We start from the raw sequence: 17,026 nt of genomic DNA on the forward strand, positions 1-17,026 counted from the left end.
TCAGAAGTTTAGTGTTTGCAGTTATAACCCAGTCTCTGTTCTTCAGAAGATCAGATAACTAGGGACTGTGTCCTGAGGCCATTTACTCATTTTATAAGGAAATCATATTAACCTGCAGGGTGTGAAGTAGGCTGGAAAAGAGCATCAGTCCTGTGAGTGTGCTTCCAGACACTTGGTTCAAGATTTGAAGAACTCAACTAAAAGCACTGCTAAGAGCTTAAGAAAATACCACACCCACAAACTGAGTTTGATGCAAACACAAATTGTTCATTAACACTGTATTGTACTTGGAGTCTTACCATGGAAATCCAAGTAGAAGACATTGTTCAGAAATAAAATTTACACTCAAGGCCTGCATACTGACTCCCAATTTTAAAACATGGATTTAATCCAAGTGAATTCAATTGAACTGCTGGAAGGTAAGCCGAAACTTGGAAAACAGGCAGGATACACCGAGTATCTTTCCTTACCCATCCTTCTTTCGGTCGTGTCCTTTCTGGTTGCATCCCCCTAGGTGTACATGGCTTTGGATCAATCTGGAAGAAGTTCCAGTTTGGTCAGATCTCAGCGTGCAGAATATTGTTCTAAAAGTTATGTTTATGGCAGCTGAACACAGCACTGCTGAAATCCAGCGCCTCAGATCAAAGCTATCGTAAATACATCGCTTCTACAATGTGACACAAATCATTAAGTTAAAGCTGTCTTACAATAAATAATTAAAACCAACAATCAGGTAACTTTTACACTACCCAGTCTGCAGATAAGAAGCCAGAATTTAAAACAGATCTTTGAAGCAGTCTGGAGCAGAAAGTTCCGAAGCAGGGGAAAAAAAAAAAAAGCCACAAAAGCAACTTACATTTCGGCCATCTAACGTATGAGGTCTACTGGCCAGTACTGTTCCCACACAGTTGGGATCTTTAAATTTGACAAATCCAAATCCTCGAGACTGGTTTGTTGTTTTGTCTTTCATTATTACACAGTCTACAACTTCTCCATACTGGGAGAAGTAGCTACGAAGAGTTTCTGTTAAAAAAAAAAAAAAAGAACCAGATATTAACTTTACCAGGCTGTGTTCACAATTATGAGACAAAAGATAAGCAAACAGCTAAACAAGTTCGAACTCATCTTCTGAAAACGGTTAAATTTTACTTCCTCTACACAAATGGTATAGAACGGTTTATTTCCACTCATACAAAAGGAAAGTAGTATCATAGTAAAGCAATGACAGAAAATAGTCATCTTCTGAGTTGACAAAAACTTCAGTACCAAACACCGATAGAAAATATAAAACCAGAAGTGATTAATGTATATTCGAACTCTCCACAGAAAACTGTATTCATTAACAGAAGAGAGAGGTGGAACCTCATCCAAATCTTCCTGCCACAGTATTGTCTGTTAAAAGGCTATGTATCTGTACATTGTTTTGCTGTTCACAAAGGCCTGGCTCAACGACTGTAGAATACATAGCTTACCTTGTGTTGTACTCCAGTCCAAGCCACCCACAAACAGTTTTCTGCAAATGAAGCATACAGAAGTTTTAGGGTGCTACACGACAGATGCTTCATCTTATTTAACTCAGAAGTCGGCGACTCTGAAGAGGTCTGGCGGTACTGAGGCCTCCAAAATACACTACAAAGCCCATTCTTCACTGGAATTCACTATTCTTTGTGACAACTACCTTCTGTTTCATGAAGATTCACATAAAACTGAAGCACCCCTTTTGTATGCCACAAGCATGAACAGAGATTGTGAGCTTATTACAGGAACACATTTTATTCTTTTATGCAAAGAGAAGACAAAAATATCAAAAAAAGCCTACGTTCCTCCAAACGCCTTATTTCCAGGTATTTGAGAACGCAGTGTTGCTTTGAAAAATCACTGCAATAGCCAGAAGGAAAAAAAACCAATGTAGAACATCACACTAAGTACATTTACCTGCCCTTTTGGGACAGAAAGGAGTTCCAGCATGGAACACTTCATAGTTCAGAAAAATATGTATAAAGCATCACTGAAATTCAAAAAGTGATCCAAGAACACCATTATAAAGTCATTCTACCTGGTTAACCCCCACCCCCCAACTAAAATGGGATGTTTGGATTCCTGTCAAGGACTGGATCATTGGTGCTAAGTTACTTACAGAACTTCTCTTAGTAACAGAAGAAAACAGCCTGCAGGGTCCGTGCAGTTCCAATTTAAGGATGAAACCAAAATTCAAAACTTCTGAGATAAAGCAAACTGACAGAACACCAGACATCCTAGTTTAAATACCCAAGTCCATCCCACTAACTGCTTTAATCCCAGGTTAAGGATCAAGAGGTGTGCACAGTCTTGCATTAGGCCTCCAAAACCAAGTTCAAAGAACAGCTGGGCTCTCCTACATACATTTGCTACTTCACACTGAATGTTACCAGGAAGATAACTGACAACCGAAACAGGTTAAAAGAATTATTCTACAAAAATACACTAGCAGCACAGCTGGTGCAGCCCTCTGTAACAGGTACTGTAGCAAAAATAACATCAGGCTCTGAAGTTTATACTCTTGATGTTACCATCTCCTACACTTAGAGGCATTGCCATATGAAAAATAATGCCAGCAGTTGAAGTTACTTAATACCAACTTACAAATAGTAAGCAATGTAAATGCATCTGCCCTGGGATGATGTGGCCAACTTTCAGTGCCAGACGGTCAAAGCCCAATGGGAATCGCAGCTAAAAGAAAAAGACTCCACAGGAAGGAATGCTGAACTAGATGCAATGGTTGGATTTGGGCATCACCTGAAATTTCTATACTTGTTCTCTAGCTGCATAATTGGGTAAAACAGCATATGAGTTTTTTCCATCCTCAGATAAAAAAAATGCTTAAGTCAGCCCTCAGGCTTCCTTGCCCCTGTGTTCTCGAAGTACTGTCGTGGTAAAGAAAAGTCCTTAAACTGCTGATTAAAACAAACAAAACCCCTTCATTCATTCCTTTTACATGCTACTCCCTCGGTCACCTAGAAAGACCAGTCAGAATCACTTTTGTCTACCATTATCTTCTAGTTAAATGAAAGCAAAAGTAGAACTATGAAGTTCAAGTCTAAGATAGAAGGCAAACTTGTGAGGCAAGTGCTAAATAACAGAGTAGCACTAATTCAGCAATTAGTTGTGAAACCATTTCACAATCTAGTTTAGAGATATCTCCAAACAGATGAGAAAGTCATGGCTAAAACCCAAACTAAACTCCATGCTTAAAACTTAAAACAAATCCAAATCAACTCATCTTCTGAAAAGAGCATCCAAATCGGTACCATTTCGTGTCAGAGCACGCCGAAGTACTTGGGTAAGCGCACAAAGAGGACCAGCGAGATGCCAGACTGCCTGCTTTGCAACTCTTTATCAACTTTAGGGTGTGACAAAACTTCCAAGCAAAGTAATTTATTCCATAATTAAAGGTTAGTTCAAAGCCACCTCAACACTTGGCCCTTTTCAGTAAGAAGCACCAACTCAAAAGCTCTTCTGTTAATACTTTTATGGGTCTGCACAGACAAGTGCTGGGATAGTTTATCTCTGGAGGACGCCCTCTGTTTCTCTTATCAATCCTCAAAGAGAGGAACCATATTCTGCTTTGTCTTCTACTTGCCCTCAGATATATCCGAGCATAGCTGCAGTGGAGCTGAGGTTGGCAATTGGTGTACCTTCACTTACCTGGGGAAAGTTGAAGTTCTCCTAACAAAAAAAAAAACCCAAAACCCAAAAAGCCAACCTTCCTCTCACCTACTTTTTTCAGGAGCGGCTAACTGCAGTAAGAAATCAGCCACCCCCCCAGTAAGAGAGCTGTTAGTGCACAGGGAGCATCAGTAGCAAAAGCCTTGCAACTAGAAGGTCTTCTGTAGCAGGGCAGCTTGCAGATGAAACCAGCAGTCCCTTTTCACTTTGATTCACTTCTCTGTGATAGGGCATCATGTCATGACCCTTATACAACAGCCAACAGTGACTAAACCAATGCCTTAAACTGTAGGTATACTACACATGAAAATAAGGGGTGACTAAATTCAGTATTACATGGTACCTACAAGTCTGTTCCATCGAGGCAAATTTTATTTCTAAGTCACTAGTTGAGAGGTGACGTAAGTCTTCTCTTTCAAAAAAAAAAGACCAACTGTTAAGCACAGATCAAAGCATCTTCTTAAGCAGGCCAGAAAATAACTGCACTGGTAATATGCAAAGAAAGTACAGTGTTCGCAGTGTTGCAGAAGACAGTGGCTGCATCTGCTCCTCCATTATCATAATGCATCTGACAATAGCACAAGCAGGACATTTCATCCATTATCAACCCTCTCTGAAAGCAGGTCTGTTTTCTACTTGCATGTTTCAGGATGACGAAGTCTTTCTCAAGGATAGGAAACTGCCCCCACCTCCCTCTACTGGCAAAGAGCTTGCTCATGGCATCGGTTCAAAGAGCTTATTCAACACCAGCCAGTTTTCAGCAACAGGTCATTTTCTGGTAAGAGCCAAACTTCACCCAACAGTCGTCACCACATGCAGGCTTCCTGGTAGCTTCCATGACTGTCCCCTTACTACGTTTCTCCTCCACATACAGGACACACGCACAAATCTGTGTGCTCTTTCTTGTGCCATTATTTTCAGGGAAAGAAGTTCTATAAGGAAATAACTTTATTTCGTAATAGCAAAGAAAAAAGAACTGATCTAATGCTATATTCAGATTAAAGTTTCGACGTAGCCCATGACTCTGTGTTAGCTACATTTTCTCAACGAACCACATTTTGGGACTGTTGGTTTTGTTGGTTTTTTTTCTTTTTAAACTAAATTTGATAGCTTGATGTATAAGATCAATGTAAAAATACTAGCTTCATTCTGACAGAACATCAAGCCATCTGCAGGGACTGAGGATTCCCTGCTGTTAATGGTCACTGAAACCTTCCAATTCCATTATTAATTATTTGTAGTCACCCTACATACATTTAAACAAACAAAAAAGCTGGGTTGCCTAAGGTCAACTACAGCAGCTGTATGTAAATACATGGCTTCTATTTATATGCACACTATAGAATGCCAAAAGCCAGGACTACTGTGCCTTTGACTCCTCGATGGACTGGTCTGAACACACTGAGCAAACACAAGACTTAACTAACGCCTACCTAACACAAAAATCTAGACGCAATATTGTATAAGACAGCTGTCAGATGCAAGACAGTTGTATGAAATAACGCTAGGTGAGTGTTCCTTTCCCTGTGCTCAGCTTGCATCACCAGCCCGTTCATAAGGTCTTACATATGCTGCCTCCTGGCCTCCTATAAAACTTTTTGTTCAAACAGTTTATGGGCTGGTAGTTTTTAAAATTATGCTATCAGTTTGAGCCTGCTAACGTCACTGTCCTCATCCCTATTTGCACCACCCTCAAACATGCACACCCCCATAAAGCTCCATATTTATAGACTGTAGTGTTAGAAGGCTGCTATAGTCCGTCCCCAACAGAACATAAAGCAATTCACCAGCACAAACCTGATGAGAACACAAAATGCCAGCCTGTATCTTTGGGCAGGTCTGTCTTTCCACCACGAACGGTACAACAGTGTGCACTGTACACCAGTAAGTGAAAGACACCGACAGACACGACGCACCTCAAGCAGCAGTATTCCTCACAGTGCTCAATTTGGGAGCAGGGAGTGGAATAATGCCTCTTCAGAAGTTACAGTATGTCTAATAAGTTTTAACCAAGTTTCATGAACCCACGTGTTCTGCTTCAACTATTTCCTGACAGAATTTTACTTGCTAATTTATTCTTTTCTGCCATAAAAGTATCTGTCACAGAAGCACATAATCCCAGAATTAGTAAGAAAGCATGCACAGGTATTTTAAAATTGTCGGACCTCAACAAAAGCACAAACTCTTTGCCTATGTAAAATAATCCGGCAGTTTGATTAACGTCCATCATTTCTCTTAGCGCAGTCCCAATCAGCTACATCCTGTAGGACAGAAGGATCTCAAGATCAGCACTTTTCTTTCATTCAAAATAGTCCCAAGTACTAATTACAACAAGTAACACGCACAAGGCCCTACCTACTCACATCAACATTACTGCAAGGCCTAGAGCCGTCGTAAGTATTTTTTCCTCAACTTAAAATCTCTGTCTAGAAAAGCGGTTAAGTTCATAACTTCCTATTAAGACTTGCATCTCACAACAGCTTTCAAAACAGAACTTCCTTCACACAACTACAGGCAGCTGACTAAAACTGCAGTTTATTCTACGCTTCCACCTTTCCGTTTTGAACACTTTTGGGGGAGAAGAAAAAAGAAAACTAACATCTCTGATTAAAATCCAATCCTTTCAAATCTGATTACAACTCAGAAGGATCAAAATCTAAGCAGTCTGCAACTGGGAACAAGCTCTGTGACAACCGGGCCTGTTCAGGATGAAAGTTGACAGTATTTCACCAAGTAACTTGGAGCCTGTGCTCACCTACAGTTCCAGAACAGCAGCACACAGAAAGCTGCTCATCAGGTCTCTCATAAGGCACCAGACACCAATTAAGGCCCAGGACCAAACAGAAATACTTTCAGAGCAAAACTGACCCATTTAAACATACCTCATGCAATATGCGTTGTTCGTAGCAACATGTTATATTCAAAACAGTTATCCTGCCTCTCCTATTTTTAAGACTGTACGAATTAAGAACACGCACAGTAAATAAGCGGCTTACTACGCGCTGGAGACAGTGCGAGAATGAAGACTGGTATGCATCCACCAAAGCTTCAAAAAAGGTGACCAGTTATGATGTGCATGTTCTGTGCCAAAACTTGTAGTGAAAGCTAAGCAGCCAACCTTTTTTTTTATTTTCAGTTCTAACGTGCCAAGTCTACAGTCCCGTAATTTAAATGTCGCTAGGCTTTAGAATACAGCGCCGAAGCAGCATCATACTAAATACATCTCAAAAGAACTAGACTTATGTCAGGCTACCAGTTTGAAGAAGCCACAAAATGTCTGGAAAGCCTTTCAAGTAAAACCAGCGTTCTTCTGACGGGGAGGCAGCTTGCACAGACGGACAGCTAGCAGGAGGCATCTGTCAGCGGAGGGGAAGTTTGGAAGGGCAGCTACATGCAGCGCAAGGACTCCTCTGCAGCACGGAGGAGGGAAGCGAGGGGAGGCTCCCGGCCGCTGCCTTTGTCCCGCCGTTCCCCCCGTGAAGAACCAAGGTCCCTGCCCCGCGGCCCGGCCGGCCCCTCCGGGCACAGGCGACGAAGCCCTGATGAGTCACCGGAATAAAGTCACCGATGGGTCTTACACCCCCCTCCCTCGTTAGCAACGCAAAAAGGAGGGAAAACAAACCGGGGCGTATGTCATGTGCCCCCCGTGTCGTGTGTGTCCCCCCCCCGGCCGTGGCGGGGCCGGGGCTCCCGGGAGGGCGCGGGAAGCGCCGCGGGTGACCTTGGGCCGCGCGCACCTGCCGCCGCAGCCCGGCGCGGGCCGGTCACGTGGGGGGGGGGGGGGGGGAACGGACGCGCGCTACCCTCCCGGTCCGCAGGGGCCCAGCATGGCGGACGGGCCCGGCGGCGGACGGGGGGGGACAGGGGGACGGGTCCCGTCCCCCCACACACAGCCCCCGGCGGACGGAAGCCCCGGCTCGGCCCTCGCCTCAGGGTACAGAGAAGGGGGGGTCGGACACCCGCCCCGGTGCTTCCTCAGGCAGCGGCGGCAGCCGCTCCCCCCCCCCCCCCGTCCCTCCTCACCCGATCTCGTCGGCGCCTCCCACGCTGTTCATGGCGGCGGCTCCTCGGCGGTATCCGGGGCCGCGCCCGGCTCTTCCCTCCGGCGGCGGCACCAACGACAGGTCGCAGGCTGCGGGCGGCCGCTCCTCGCCGTTCCCCGTTTCCCCCCCCCCCCCCCGGTAAACTCCCGAGCTGCGCAACGGCCGCCCCCGGCCCCCCCCCCCCCGCCGCGCGCTCGCGCTCCCTCAGCGCTGCCAACCGCCGCTGCGCGCGCACCTGCCCTCGCTACGGGGTCTCCGGGGCCGCGCCCAGGGAGGGGCGGGGAGGGGCGGGGCGGAGCTGCGCGCAGGGGCCGACGGGAAGGGCGGTCCGTCAGCAACACGTGCGGCCGCGGTGCTCGGCGCTGAGCGGAGGTTTGGGGGGGGGGGGTGTGCGGGTCCGCCGCCCCCCCCCCCTTCCCCGGGCCGGTGCCTGGCTCAGCGCCCCCCCCGTAGCCCCCCAGGACCATCCCTTCCACTCCACCCAGTGTAGCCCGGCTCTGCCGTGAGGGGGTCCGGGTCACCCCCGGCCAGGCACAGCACCGTGCATGGAGGAGCGGGGGGCCACGACCCTGTGCACGGCCCCCGGTGCACGGCACAGCGAGGGGAAAAGCGTTTCCTCCGTGTGTTGTGTGTCCCTCAGTTGCAGTGATCCAGCTCCGGCAGGCAGCGGTTCTGGTCATTCCCACTCCAGCCACCCATGGCATGGTGCCACCAGGAGTGGGGCCCAGCTCCTGCACCACCACTCCCCCCAGCCCTGCTCCAACATGGAGCACCAGGTCACTCCCGCCCAGCTGTGCCTGTGCAGGCAGCCATGCATGGCTGCTTGGGGCCTGGCAGCCCCTGCCTGCCTCATGGTGCCCCCCACCCCCCCGCCACCCCCAGCTTCTGATAAGGAATCCATTTCACCCAGAAGGTCGCCAGCTCCCCGTGCACACTCAGCACTTTTCCAGCCCTTGGCTATTTAAAACTGGCCAAGAGCCGAGAGGCCCCTTTCCCTCCCCCAGCACTGCAGAGCCCAGCCGGTGGACTTTCCTCCCCACAGCAGCGACGGCACAGCCATGAGCACCCAGACAGTGGCAAGGCCCATCTTCGCAGAGGGCGAGGATTGCCGGGCGGCTTGGCGGGAGGCACCAGCTGGCTACGATGCACCTGACGCCCACCTGGAGATCCTGGGGAAGCCGGTGATGGAGCGCTGGGAGACCCCCTACATGCACTCGCTGGCAGCTGTGGCCGCGTCGAGGGGTAAGGGTGGCTCCACAGGCTTGGGGCCGTGCTGTGGGGGTGCAGCTCAGGCATGAGGAGCAGGCAGCTTTCCCATGAGCAAACAACGTTGGGGGGGGGGACACGTTGCTGCTGGGGGACCCCACTATATGCGCCCCGCTTGCCGCCGGTGCTCCCCACGCAGCAACAGTGGGCATGGGGCCATGGTGGCACTTGTGCTATTGCGTCAGGGTGACACATTCCCAAAAGGGGCTGGGCCGCGAAGATGGCAGGGGGTGGGGGTGCAGCCGCTGGCAGGGGCAGAGCACAGCCCAGCTGGGACCTGCTGCTCTTTGGGTTGCATTTCCTGCATGCCAGCGGAGAGAGGGTATCAGCAGCACCACTGCAAGCGGTTGCTTGTTCCCACTGCAGCTGCCTGGGGGGGGGGGGGTGTCAGTGGGGGCAAAGAGCTGCTGCAGGGTGCAGCTGGGGAGGCAGCGGGTGATGGGGGCACGGGGCTGCTCCCGGCTTCTCACCCCAGGATGGACAGCACCGTGCTTTACCAACGTGTGCCAAAAAAAGCCCCATTCAGAGAAAGAGCGGGGCAGCATTTGGGGCTGCGGGGGGACTCCGAGGTGGAGAAAACCAGGTCTTTGTGTTCGCTGGGCTTGCACCGGCTGCCCGGCATTCCTGGGGAGGCATAGGCCCCCCCCCAGCTGCCCTCTCGTCCCCAGGTGGCTGCGTGCTGGAGGTGGGCTTCGGCATGGCCATCGCCGCCACCAAGGTGGAGGAGTTTGACATTGAGGAGCACTGGATCATCGAGTGCAACGAGGGAGTTTTCCAGCGGCTGGAGGAGTGGGCCAGGACACAGCCGCACAAGGTCTGGGACGGGTTGTGCCGGTGCGCGGTGCCGGTGGGCGCCTGCTGCCGAGGCTCACCCCTCTGCCCTCCCGCCCACAGGTTGTGCCCCTGAAGGGGCTGTGGGAGGACGTGATACCGACGCTGCCGGATGGGCACTTCAGGGGTAAGGCACCGCATAACTGAGCCCGGTGGGACTGGAGAGGGGGTGACAGGGTGGGAGTCCCCATGGCAGGGCTCACGGTGCAGGCAAGCACTCAGCCTGGCTCCCTCCCGCAGTGGCGGGGACGGACTGTGGCCAGTGTGCCCGGGGAGCAGCACCTTGTCCTGGGGAGCAGCACATCACTGCCTTCCAGGGGTCGGAGACATGGGGTGCAACTTTAAATAGGAAAAAAAACAGTAACAGGCCATGAAGGGGGATCTTCCCCCTGGCACACGAGCCCCACTGGCACCTCGGTGGTCTCTCCCAGCTAATGGGCGGTCTCCGGTGTTTCTGGGCAGGGATCCTGTATGACACCTACCCGCTGTCGCAGGAGAGCTGGCACACGCATCAGTTCACCTTCATCAAGGTAACATGGCGGGGTGCGGCACCCACACCTCCCACCGCCCTTTGTGAGGGGCCGGAGCCCCCGGCTCAGGTGGGTGTGGGGGACATGGAGGGCACACGGGGCAGAGAGGAGAATTTCGGAGCTCAGGAGTCAAAGCCAGAGCCGGGTGTTGGTCTGCAACCCCTGCCATTCCCAGCACCCTCCCTGCCACCTGGGACTTAGTGCCCTCTGGAAAACCCCAATGTCCCCGTGATGTCCCCAGCATGGCGTTGGTGTTGGCAGCACTTTCAGTCTGTGTGGTCACAGCCAGCCAGAGGGGAGCAGCAGGAGGGCGTGGAGGACAGGGCCAATGTCCAGCTCTATGGGGAGAAGCAAGAGCTTGGAGGGGGATAAGGTGGGGGCCGGGTGCTGAGCGCTGGGTGCTCTGCAAGGCGGGGGCCAAGTGCTGGGTGCTGAGCCAGGTCCCCCTTGATTCTCATTGCAGGACCATGCCTTCCGCTTGCTGCAGCCCGGCGGGGTCCTCACCTACTGCAACCTGACCTCCTGGGGGGAGCTGCTGAAGACCAAGTACACCGACATCGAGAAGATGTTTGAGGTGAGCATTGTTCCCCGGGCTGGGGAGGCCCTGGCACCCCCAGCCCAACCTGGGGTCCCCAAAGCCACCCTGTCAGCCTGCGCACCTCCTGCATCCCCAGGCACTTGCCTGACACTGTGGCCACGGAGCAGCACAAGCCAGAGCACTCCATGGCTGTTTAACTCATCTGTGATGGCTGGGGCTCAGCAGGGAACACGGGAGGGAAGGTCAGAGGGATTTTGCCCGCAGCAGCCCAAGACAGCGCTCCCGGCTGCTCGTGCTGTCCCGTCTCAGACGGACCAGGTCTCGGGAGCATCTCCAGTTGCATCCAGGCAGCTCAAACCTCCTCTCCCACAGGAGACCCAGGTAGGGCAACTGGTGGAGGCCGGGTTCAAGAAGGAGAACATCAGCACAACGGTGATGGACCTGGTCCCCCCCAAGGACTGCAGGTACTACTCCTTCCACAAGATGATCACACCCACCATTGTTAAGCAGTGAGGGTGCCGGCAGCCTGGCACCGTCCTTCGGGGCTGCTCCGAAGCCGCAGGAAGCAAACGCTAAGGAGAAGAGGCTGATTATGTGCACTGCAAGGAGAAAAACTCTTATCTCCTTTGATGCTATTGAGAGAAGATTGAAGCTGATTAATCTGGAGACCGGAGATGGCTGGAGGCTTATGATGGAAGTCCTGGGTCTCCAGGGGACCTCCTGGACAAAAGGACTCAGGACTCTCGCCTCACCGCAAATGTCACCAAGCCCGATGCAGCCCCCTGCCTTGGAGGGGTCTTCTGGGCTCTGTGGAGGAAGGTCCCACCCTGCATCTGTCCCAGAGGCCGGTTTCTACTCAAGACTCACCGTCATCTCCAAATACCTCAATTAAGCTGCAGTTCAAGAGTGTGGCTCAGAACCTTTAGCCAAAGGGGTTCAAGGACGAGACGTTTCTTCTAAAAACTGGATCATTTTTAGAAGCCATGGGGTGGCTTTCCACACACAGGCCAAATAATCTAAACCTGGCAGGAGAAATGGGGAAGACGGGGCAGTTGGAGGCATTTCGACTGCTCCTGGAGCAACTCTCCAGTGAAGGTTCCTGATACTTTTGGCTAAAGCCCACTGCAGCGAGTTCTGCTCCTGACAACCTCCTTGCAGTTCAATAGCGCATAAATGACGTTTCCTCTCTCTACCCAGACGGGGTAAAATCCATTAAAAAGCAATGAAATAAACAACTGCTGTTTCAGAGCAATTTATTTGTCTTTCAAAAGTGCGTGTGTAAATTCTGCCCTGACTGTTCCTCATCCCGGGCTGCCAGGAGAACACCACACCAGGCTCCTGGGACGCATCCAGTACCAAAGCCCACCACGGGCTGCTTTATTCCTACTGTGCTAATGAGTGCTGCAGCATTCATTTTTATTAGTCATAGTCTGATTTTAAGCATTATTATTTACTTACATTACAGAAATATAATTAATTTCTGGCTGCTGAGCACACAGATAGAAAGGATTTATTAGATCCTTTGTAGGAATTATAAACAAAAAGCAGGTGGCGAGTATGAGACAAGCTCAGGGAGGCCTTGGGGCTCACCTGGATGTGTGATGGTCTCAAAACTTCCCAACAAAGCTGAAGAGCAAGTCCTAGGTTTCTGGCAAGGCATTTATATCATGATAGGTAACTTCAAGCATTCTCCTTCCCTCATGGGCTATTCAGACCAGAAAACACCACACCAAATGTTATCAAATTCAACTCCTGCTTCTTAATTCAGTTTTTAAACAAGTTAAAAACACTTTGGATAACAGGGATATATTAAAGACAGAAGAGCATCTTAACCAGGTAGAGGTTTATTGGAAGGCTTGTGAGAATACAGATTTATTGTGCGTACAAATGCAAGCAGGTGCCCCAGGTGGGCAGTAGTGGGTAGGTCATAAATAGGAGGCTATTTCCTGTACCAGATCTGAATCTTCTTCTCCCGTTTGATTTTCTTCTGAAGCTGCAGGATTCCGTACAGCAAAGCTTCAGCAGTAGGTGGACAACCTGCGGGAGAAAAAGGAAGCCCACAGGGCTGCTAGCTGCACTGAAATGTAGCCAGCAGAAGAACTACCCACAAGCTTTACCCCAAAGCAGGCTGTGACTTCCCTCTGGCTTCGTGTATGTCTCAGGCTGCAGAGTTCATAAAAGCAAGAGGGCTCCTTTAGTTTAAAGCAACTGATGGTGTTTTTTGAAAAAGGCCTTTACAAAATGTAGAAAGGCTTTGCTTTTAAGCAAGGTGGTATCTCACAGGAGATTATGTGGTTGACTAAACTACAGCCCACACTTTACACAACTATTACTGGCGAGTGACATCACCAGAGCTCCACTCGCTTACTGGAAACCCCAGGCAGATCTTCCTGAAACATCTGCAACTTCAGCAACACAACTTGAAACAGAAAGATCTTCAAAAACTACACCAAGCACCTTCAAAACGTACAAAATTAACTTCACTCCTGTCCTGCTCCAAGTTAGCACCGCAGCACGCAGAGCTGTGTTTCCTACCTGGCACGTAGATGTCCACCGGCACAATGCGGTCACAGCCCCTCACCACGGAGTAGGAGTAGTGGTAGTAACCCCCGCCGTTGGCACAGCTGCAAGAGACGGGTGGGTTTCAGCACCTTGTTAAATGCGGCTCAACAGCCCACAGGAAAGATGAGCAGGAGGCAAAGGAGAAGGTGAACCTGGCATGCGAGTGCTGTGAGGCAAGGAGCCACCGGACAGATTTTACAGTAAGGAAGGGATGGAGCAGATGCCAAGGTTTACGCCGTGGCCATTCAGCTTCTTCACAAGCCTTGGCTGGAAGGCAGAGGCTACACTCGCAGGCTGTTACATTTCAAGCTGAATCAAACCAAACCGAACCATTTTCATCACTCTTACAAAGCAGATATTCAGAGGGTCCTTCCTCTCTACTGCAAAACCTTTTTTATTTTGCCACACCTGTACAGAGTGTTTCTAGAACTCTTTCTGTCCCCTCCAGGCCCTGGTGAAATGGCCGCCCTTTGGCCCCAGGAGCCCCAGAAGACAAACAAGTAGTCAGTTCCATCATGCCAGAGCTCCACAAAGCTCAGATTTTATGCTGCACAGTAGAAGCATTTTGAAAGCTTTCGTCTAAATGCAAATTCTGAGATTCTCGACATATACAAGTCCGTGGACTCTGACAGCCGCAAAAACCCCAGAATCTTTCACTGGGAAGACTTTGCAGTTCACGGTGACTTGACAGACATCATCCTCCTCACCCAAATCAAAGGGAGTCTTTACGTTTCATTTGTAACAAGGCCTCTGTATATAATTTAAGGGGTTGGAAATACAAATGAGAAACAGGTTCCCCTCCCTTCATCTCCCCACTCAAGCAGAGACACCAATTCTCTCCCTCGGAGGATAAGGATGTCCCGGTACTTACCTCCCCATGGAGACCACGTAGCGAGGCTCCGGCATCTGGTCGTAGACCTGCAGAACACAGACATTTCAGACCACTTTCTACTTGCATCCAGCACGTGCAGCCATGTGCAAGGCGTCCACTGCAGTCCGTACCTTTCGAAGAGCTGGAGCCATTTTGTTCGTCAGGGTGCCGGCCACAATCATGACATCAGCTTGCCGGGGACTAGCTCGAAACACCACCCCAAAGCGGTCCATGTCATAGCGGGGAGCCGCCATGTGCATCATCTCCACAGCGCAGCACGCCAAGCCAAACGTCATCGGCCACAAGGAGCTCTGCAGCAGGAGAGACGCGGGTTATGGGTAAGAACACTGAAAGCAGGAGCTGAGACCCTGGGTGGGTGACTCACAGAACAAGAGTTGATCAGACAGAAAAGGAAACAGAACAAGAAAAGTTTCAAGGTCTGTTTAGTCAGGGCATCATAAACGAAAACGGTGTTTGCCATTACACAGGACAGCAAAACCCACAGCTCCAGGGAAATAGAAGTGCATTTGCGGCCTCAGAGATGCTGAAGGCACCCAAAGCCGTAGAGTCTCCCCTTGACATCTCATGCTGCTGAAGCGGCCACCTCAGAAGCCCCGCACAAGGGCTGGAGAAGGGAAAACTCAGTTCAGCCAGAGCACACTGGATTCAGGGCAGTGTCACTCCACTGCACAGAGCAGCTGCTCATTACAAGGACTACACAAAACCAGAAAGTGCCTTTTGCTCGTTACTGAAGGAGAGCTCTGTTTAGACAGGCAGCCTGCGCTGCTTTGCACCACCCTCACATTAAACATCTCTTCTCTCTCCCACTATGACACAGTACCCCAAATGTCAACATCTAGCCAAGAAACTTGGCTATTTCCCTGTGGAGAACTTTGAACCTATTTTTATCCTGAGGAGGAGATGGCTCAAATCCATTCCCACCAGCACCTCAAAGCATTCAATACCATTTCTCTCTCTAGTGAGCATGACAGTTTCAGTGACTCACCCTTCGCGCCCAGTTGATCAGGTCATCGAGTTTGGTGACAATATATTCACCCCTGCTAGTGGGCACATAGGATTTTTTCTGGACAACAGCTGAGCTCTTTTGCTGGACTTGGACAGAGCTGAAGACAAACGGCATAGTAGTATCAGTCTCCAATTATTAAGCGTAACTGCAGAATACAATCATTAGCCTCGAGCAGCTGTGATCCCATAAAGAATCCATGGTACACTGCTTATGGACAATCTCACACCCTCTGCTACCACTGGAGACTGTGTTTATAACAGGGTTTTTCCCCCCCCCCCCACTGTGAGGAGATCTGTGGGGTTTTGTTGCTCAGGCAGAGCCCCTCTGTTCGCAGTACCCAAATTACGGAGCGTGCCTGTCGGGCTCATCACAGACTGACAGCAGCCTGCCAGTCAACCTTGGCTTTTAAGAAGTGAAGTGCGGAAAAGACGGTCATGTGTGGGGAGACAGAGCTACAGCAAACAGAACCTTTTTTTCCCCTGCACCACCCGGGATCCCCCACCCGCGGGAGGAAGCTCACAGCCCAGGAACCTGCCCTGAAGCGCCAGCGTTACCTGTCGGCGCGGTCAACCGCTGGTGTCTGATGGAGCAGCCGAGTGTGAACGGATGTCACGGCACCCGGCCTGGGAAAAAAGAAAACCCATCGCACCCCGGTGCGACACGCTCCCACAGCCCCCCCGCTGTCCACGCTGCCCCCCCCCGGGGGGGGGGGAGCTGAGCCGCCCCAAAAAACGGAGAAAGCAAGCGCTCCGATCAAAGCCAGCGGGAGAAGAGAACCCCGCTGAACACCCAACCCTCCCACCCACCCCGAGCCAGCTCGCTGGGGCCTCCCCGGCACGGGAAGGGGGGATCGGGGGGTGTCATCGCCCCGGGGCCCCCCCCCAGCGCTCCCACCCACGGACACCCAGCGCCCTCCGGCCCCGGCCCTCACCGCCAGGCCGGCACTCCGCGCCGAGAGAGCCGAAGACCTGCAACGAGAGAGGACGGGAGAGCTCAGCTCCGGCCGGAGCCCCTCACCGGGGGAAAGGCGAACGGCCCGAACCCGGGAGAGAGCTCAACGTGGGACCCCCGTCCCGGGGACGAGCCCTGGGCTGTCCCGCAGGGGACGGGGACGGGGACCCCCCCTCCCCGTCACAGCCCGCTTCCCCGGGGAGAGCTGCGGTCCCTGCCTCGCCCCGGAGACCCCGGCCCGGTCCCCCCCCAGGGCCCCGGGACCTCCAGCGCGGCCCAGGTCGCCCCCCTCCAGGCCTCTCCCCCCGGCCCCGTCCCTCCGCAGAGGACCGAGGCCCCGGCCCCGCTCACAGCCCAGCGCCGCCATCTCGCCCGCAGCCCTTCAGGCAACCTCTGGGCGCGGTGCACCCGCTAAGCGGCCCGGCGCCGAGCCGGTACGCCGCCTCAAAGCGCCGGCGGGCAACGCGGGACGGGGCTGGGAGGGTTCCGCGGGCACCCGCCAGGCCCTACTCCGGCCCGCGGTAAAAGGAAGCCGGGGGGGAAGGCGGCCGGGGGGGGTCCCGGTACCGCGGATGGGGCTCCGGAGGAACGGCCGCGCAGGAAAAAGAAGCGACCGTCCCTGGGTGGGCTCGAACCACCAACCTTTCGGTTAACAGCCGAACGCGCTAACCGATTGCGCCACAGAGACCGCGCTGCCGCCGC

At 51.9% G+C, this 17,026-nt stretch overlaps 3 protein-coding genes and 1 non-coding gene across 15 annotated transcripts in view; 1 reads left to right on the plus strand and 3 right to left on the minus strand.

The window, feature by feature from the left end:
* DAZAP1 (DAZ associated protein 1) overlaps positions 1-7,889 on the minus strand; it is a 27,261-nt gene extending 19,372 nt beyond the window's left edge. For 2 of the 6 annotated variants that reach the window (XM_069790574.1, XM_069790573.1), the window contains exons 1-4: positions 7,729-7,889; positions 1,473-1,513; positions 857-1,023; positions 471-536 (exon numbers count right to left, since the gene is read on the minus strand). In XM_069790574.1, coding sequence (XP_069646675.1) covers positions 471-536; positions 857-1,023; positions 1,473-1,513; positions 7,729-7,760 — 306 coding nt within the window. In that variant the 5' untranslated portion in view covers positions 7,761-7,889. Of the gene's footprint in view, positions 1-470; positions 537-856; positions 1,024-1,472; positions 1,514-7,728 lie in introns of those variants that run through there. The other 4 variants (XM_069790576.1, XM_069790575.1, XM_069790572.1 and 1 more) reach the window with 3 other exon arrangements.
* GAMT (guanidinoacetate N-methyltransferase) lies at positions 7,366-12,165 on the plus strand. 6 transcript variants are annotated; one of them, XM_069790579.1, is made up of 7 exons: positions 7,366-7,639; positions 8,791-8,990; positions 9,683-9,828; positions 9,909-9,972; positions 10,308-10,375; positions 10,839-10,949; positions 11,050-11,266. In XM_069790579.1, the coding sequence occupies exons 1-7, from the start codon at positions 7,533-7,535 to the stop codon at positions 11,059-11,061; spliced, it is 708 nt and encodes a 235-aa protein (XP_069646680.1). In that variant the 5' UTR covers positions 7,366-7,532; the 3' UTR covers positions 11,062-11,266. The 6 variants fall into 6 exon arrangements, with proteins under 6 accessions (XP_069646680.1, XP_069646679.1, XP_069646681.1 ...); XM_069790578.1 differs by lacking the exon at positions 11,050-11,266 and adding an exon at positions 11,286-12,165 and having other exon boundaries at positions 7,383-7,639; XM_069790580.1 differs by lacking the exon at positions 11,050-11,266 and adding an exon at positions 11,286-12,165 and having other exon boundaries at positions 7,386-7,639; positions 8,753-8,990.
* A 576-nt stretch (positions 12,166-12,741) lies between these two features.
* On the minus strand, positions 12,742-16,779 carry NDUFS7 (NADH:ubiquinone oxidoreductase core subunit S7). 2 transcript variants are annotated; one of them, XM_069790586.1, is made up of 8 exons: positions 16,676-16,779; positions 16,305-16,341; positions 15,928-15,996; positions 15,353-15,470; positions 14,478-14,657; positions 14,347-14,393; positions 13,449-13,537; positions 12,742-12,950 (listed from the first exon to the last, which is right to left on the minus strand). In XM_069790586.1, the coding sequence occupies exons 1-8, from the start codon at positions 16,689-16,691 to the stop codon at positions 12,853-12,855; spliced, it is 654 nt and encodes a 217-aa protein (XP_069646687.1). In that variant the 5' UTR covers positions 16,692-16,779; the 3' UTR covers positions 12,742-12,852. The 2 variants fall into 2 exon arrangements, with proteins under 2 accessions (XP_069646687.1, XP_069646688.1); XM_069790587.1 differs by lacking the exon at positions 16,676-16,779 and having other exon boundaries at positions 15,353-15,518.
* Positions 16,780-16,938: 159 nt separating this feature from the next.
* TRNAN-GUU (transfer RNA asparagine (anticodon GUU)) lies at positions 16,939-17,012 on the minus strand. Its single transcript has one exon. It is a non-coding gene; the product is annotated as a tRNA-Asn (tRNA).
* Positions 17,013-17,026: the final 14 nt, after the last annotated feature.

This window comes from Haliaeetus albicilla, chromosome 8 (assembly GCF_947461875.1).
Source record: "Haliaeetus albicilla chromosome 8, bHalAlb1.1, whole genome shotgun sequence".
NCBI classification, from domain to species: Eukaryota; Metazoa; Chordata; class Aves; order Accipitriformes; family Accipitridae; genus Haliaeetus; species Haliaeetus albicilla.

Coding starts and splice junctions, on each gene's coding strand:
- GAMT (XM_069790578.1), top strand. CDS start 7,533: ATGGCGGACGGGCCCGGCGGCGGACGGGGGGGGACAGGGGGACGGGTC. Junction 9,829..9,908: donor CCAGGACACAGCCGCACAAG/GTCTGGGACGGG, acceptor TCCCGCCCACAG/GTTGTGCCCCTGAAGGGGCT. Junction 10,376..10,838: donor ATCAGTTCACCTTCATCAAG/GTAACATGGCGG, acceptor TTCTCATTGCAG/GACCATGCCTTCCGCTTGCT.
- NDUFS7 (XM_069790586.1), bottom strand. Junction 15,471..15,927: donor GCGGTTGACCGCGCCGACAG/GTAACGCTGGCG, acceptor GTTTGTCTTCAG/CTCTGTCCAAGTCCAGCAAA. Junction 13,538..14,346: donor TACGTGGTCTCCATGGGGAG/GTAAGTACCGGG, acceptor CGTCTCTTGCAG/CTGTGCCAACGGCGGGGGTT.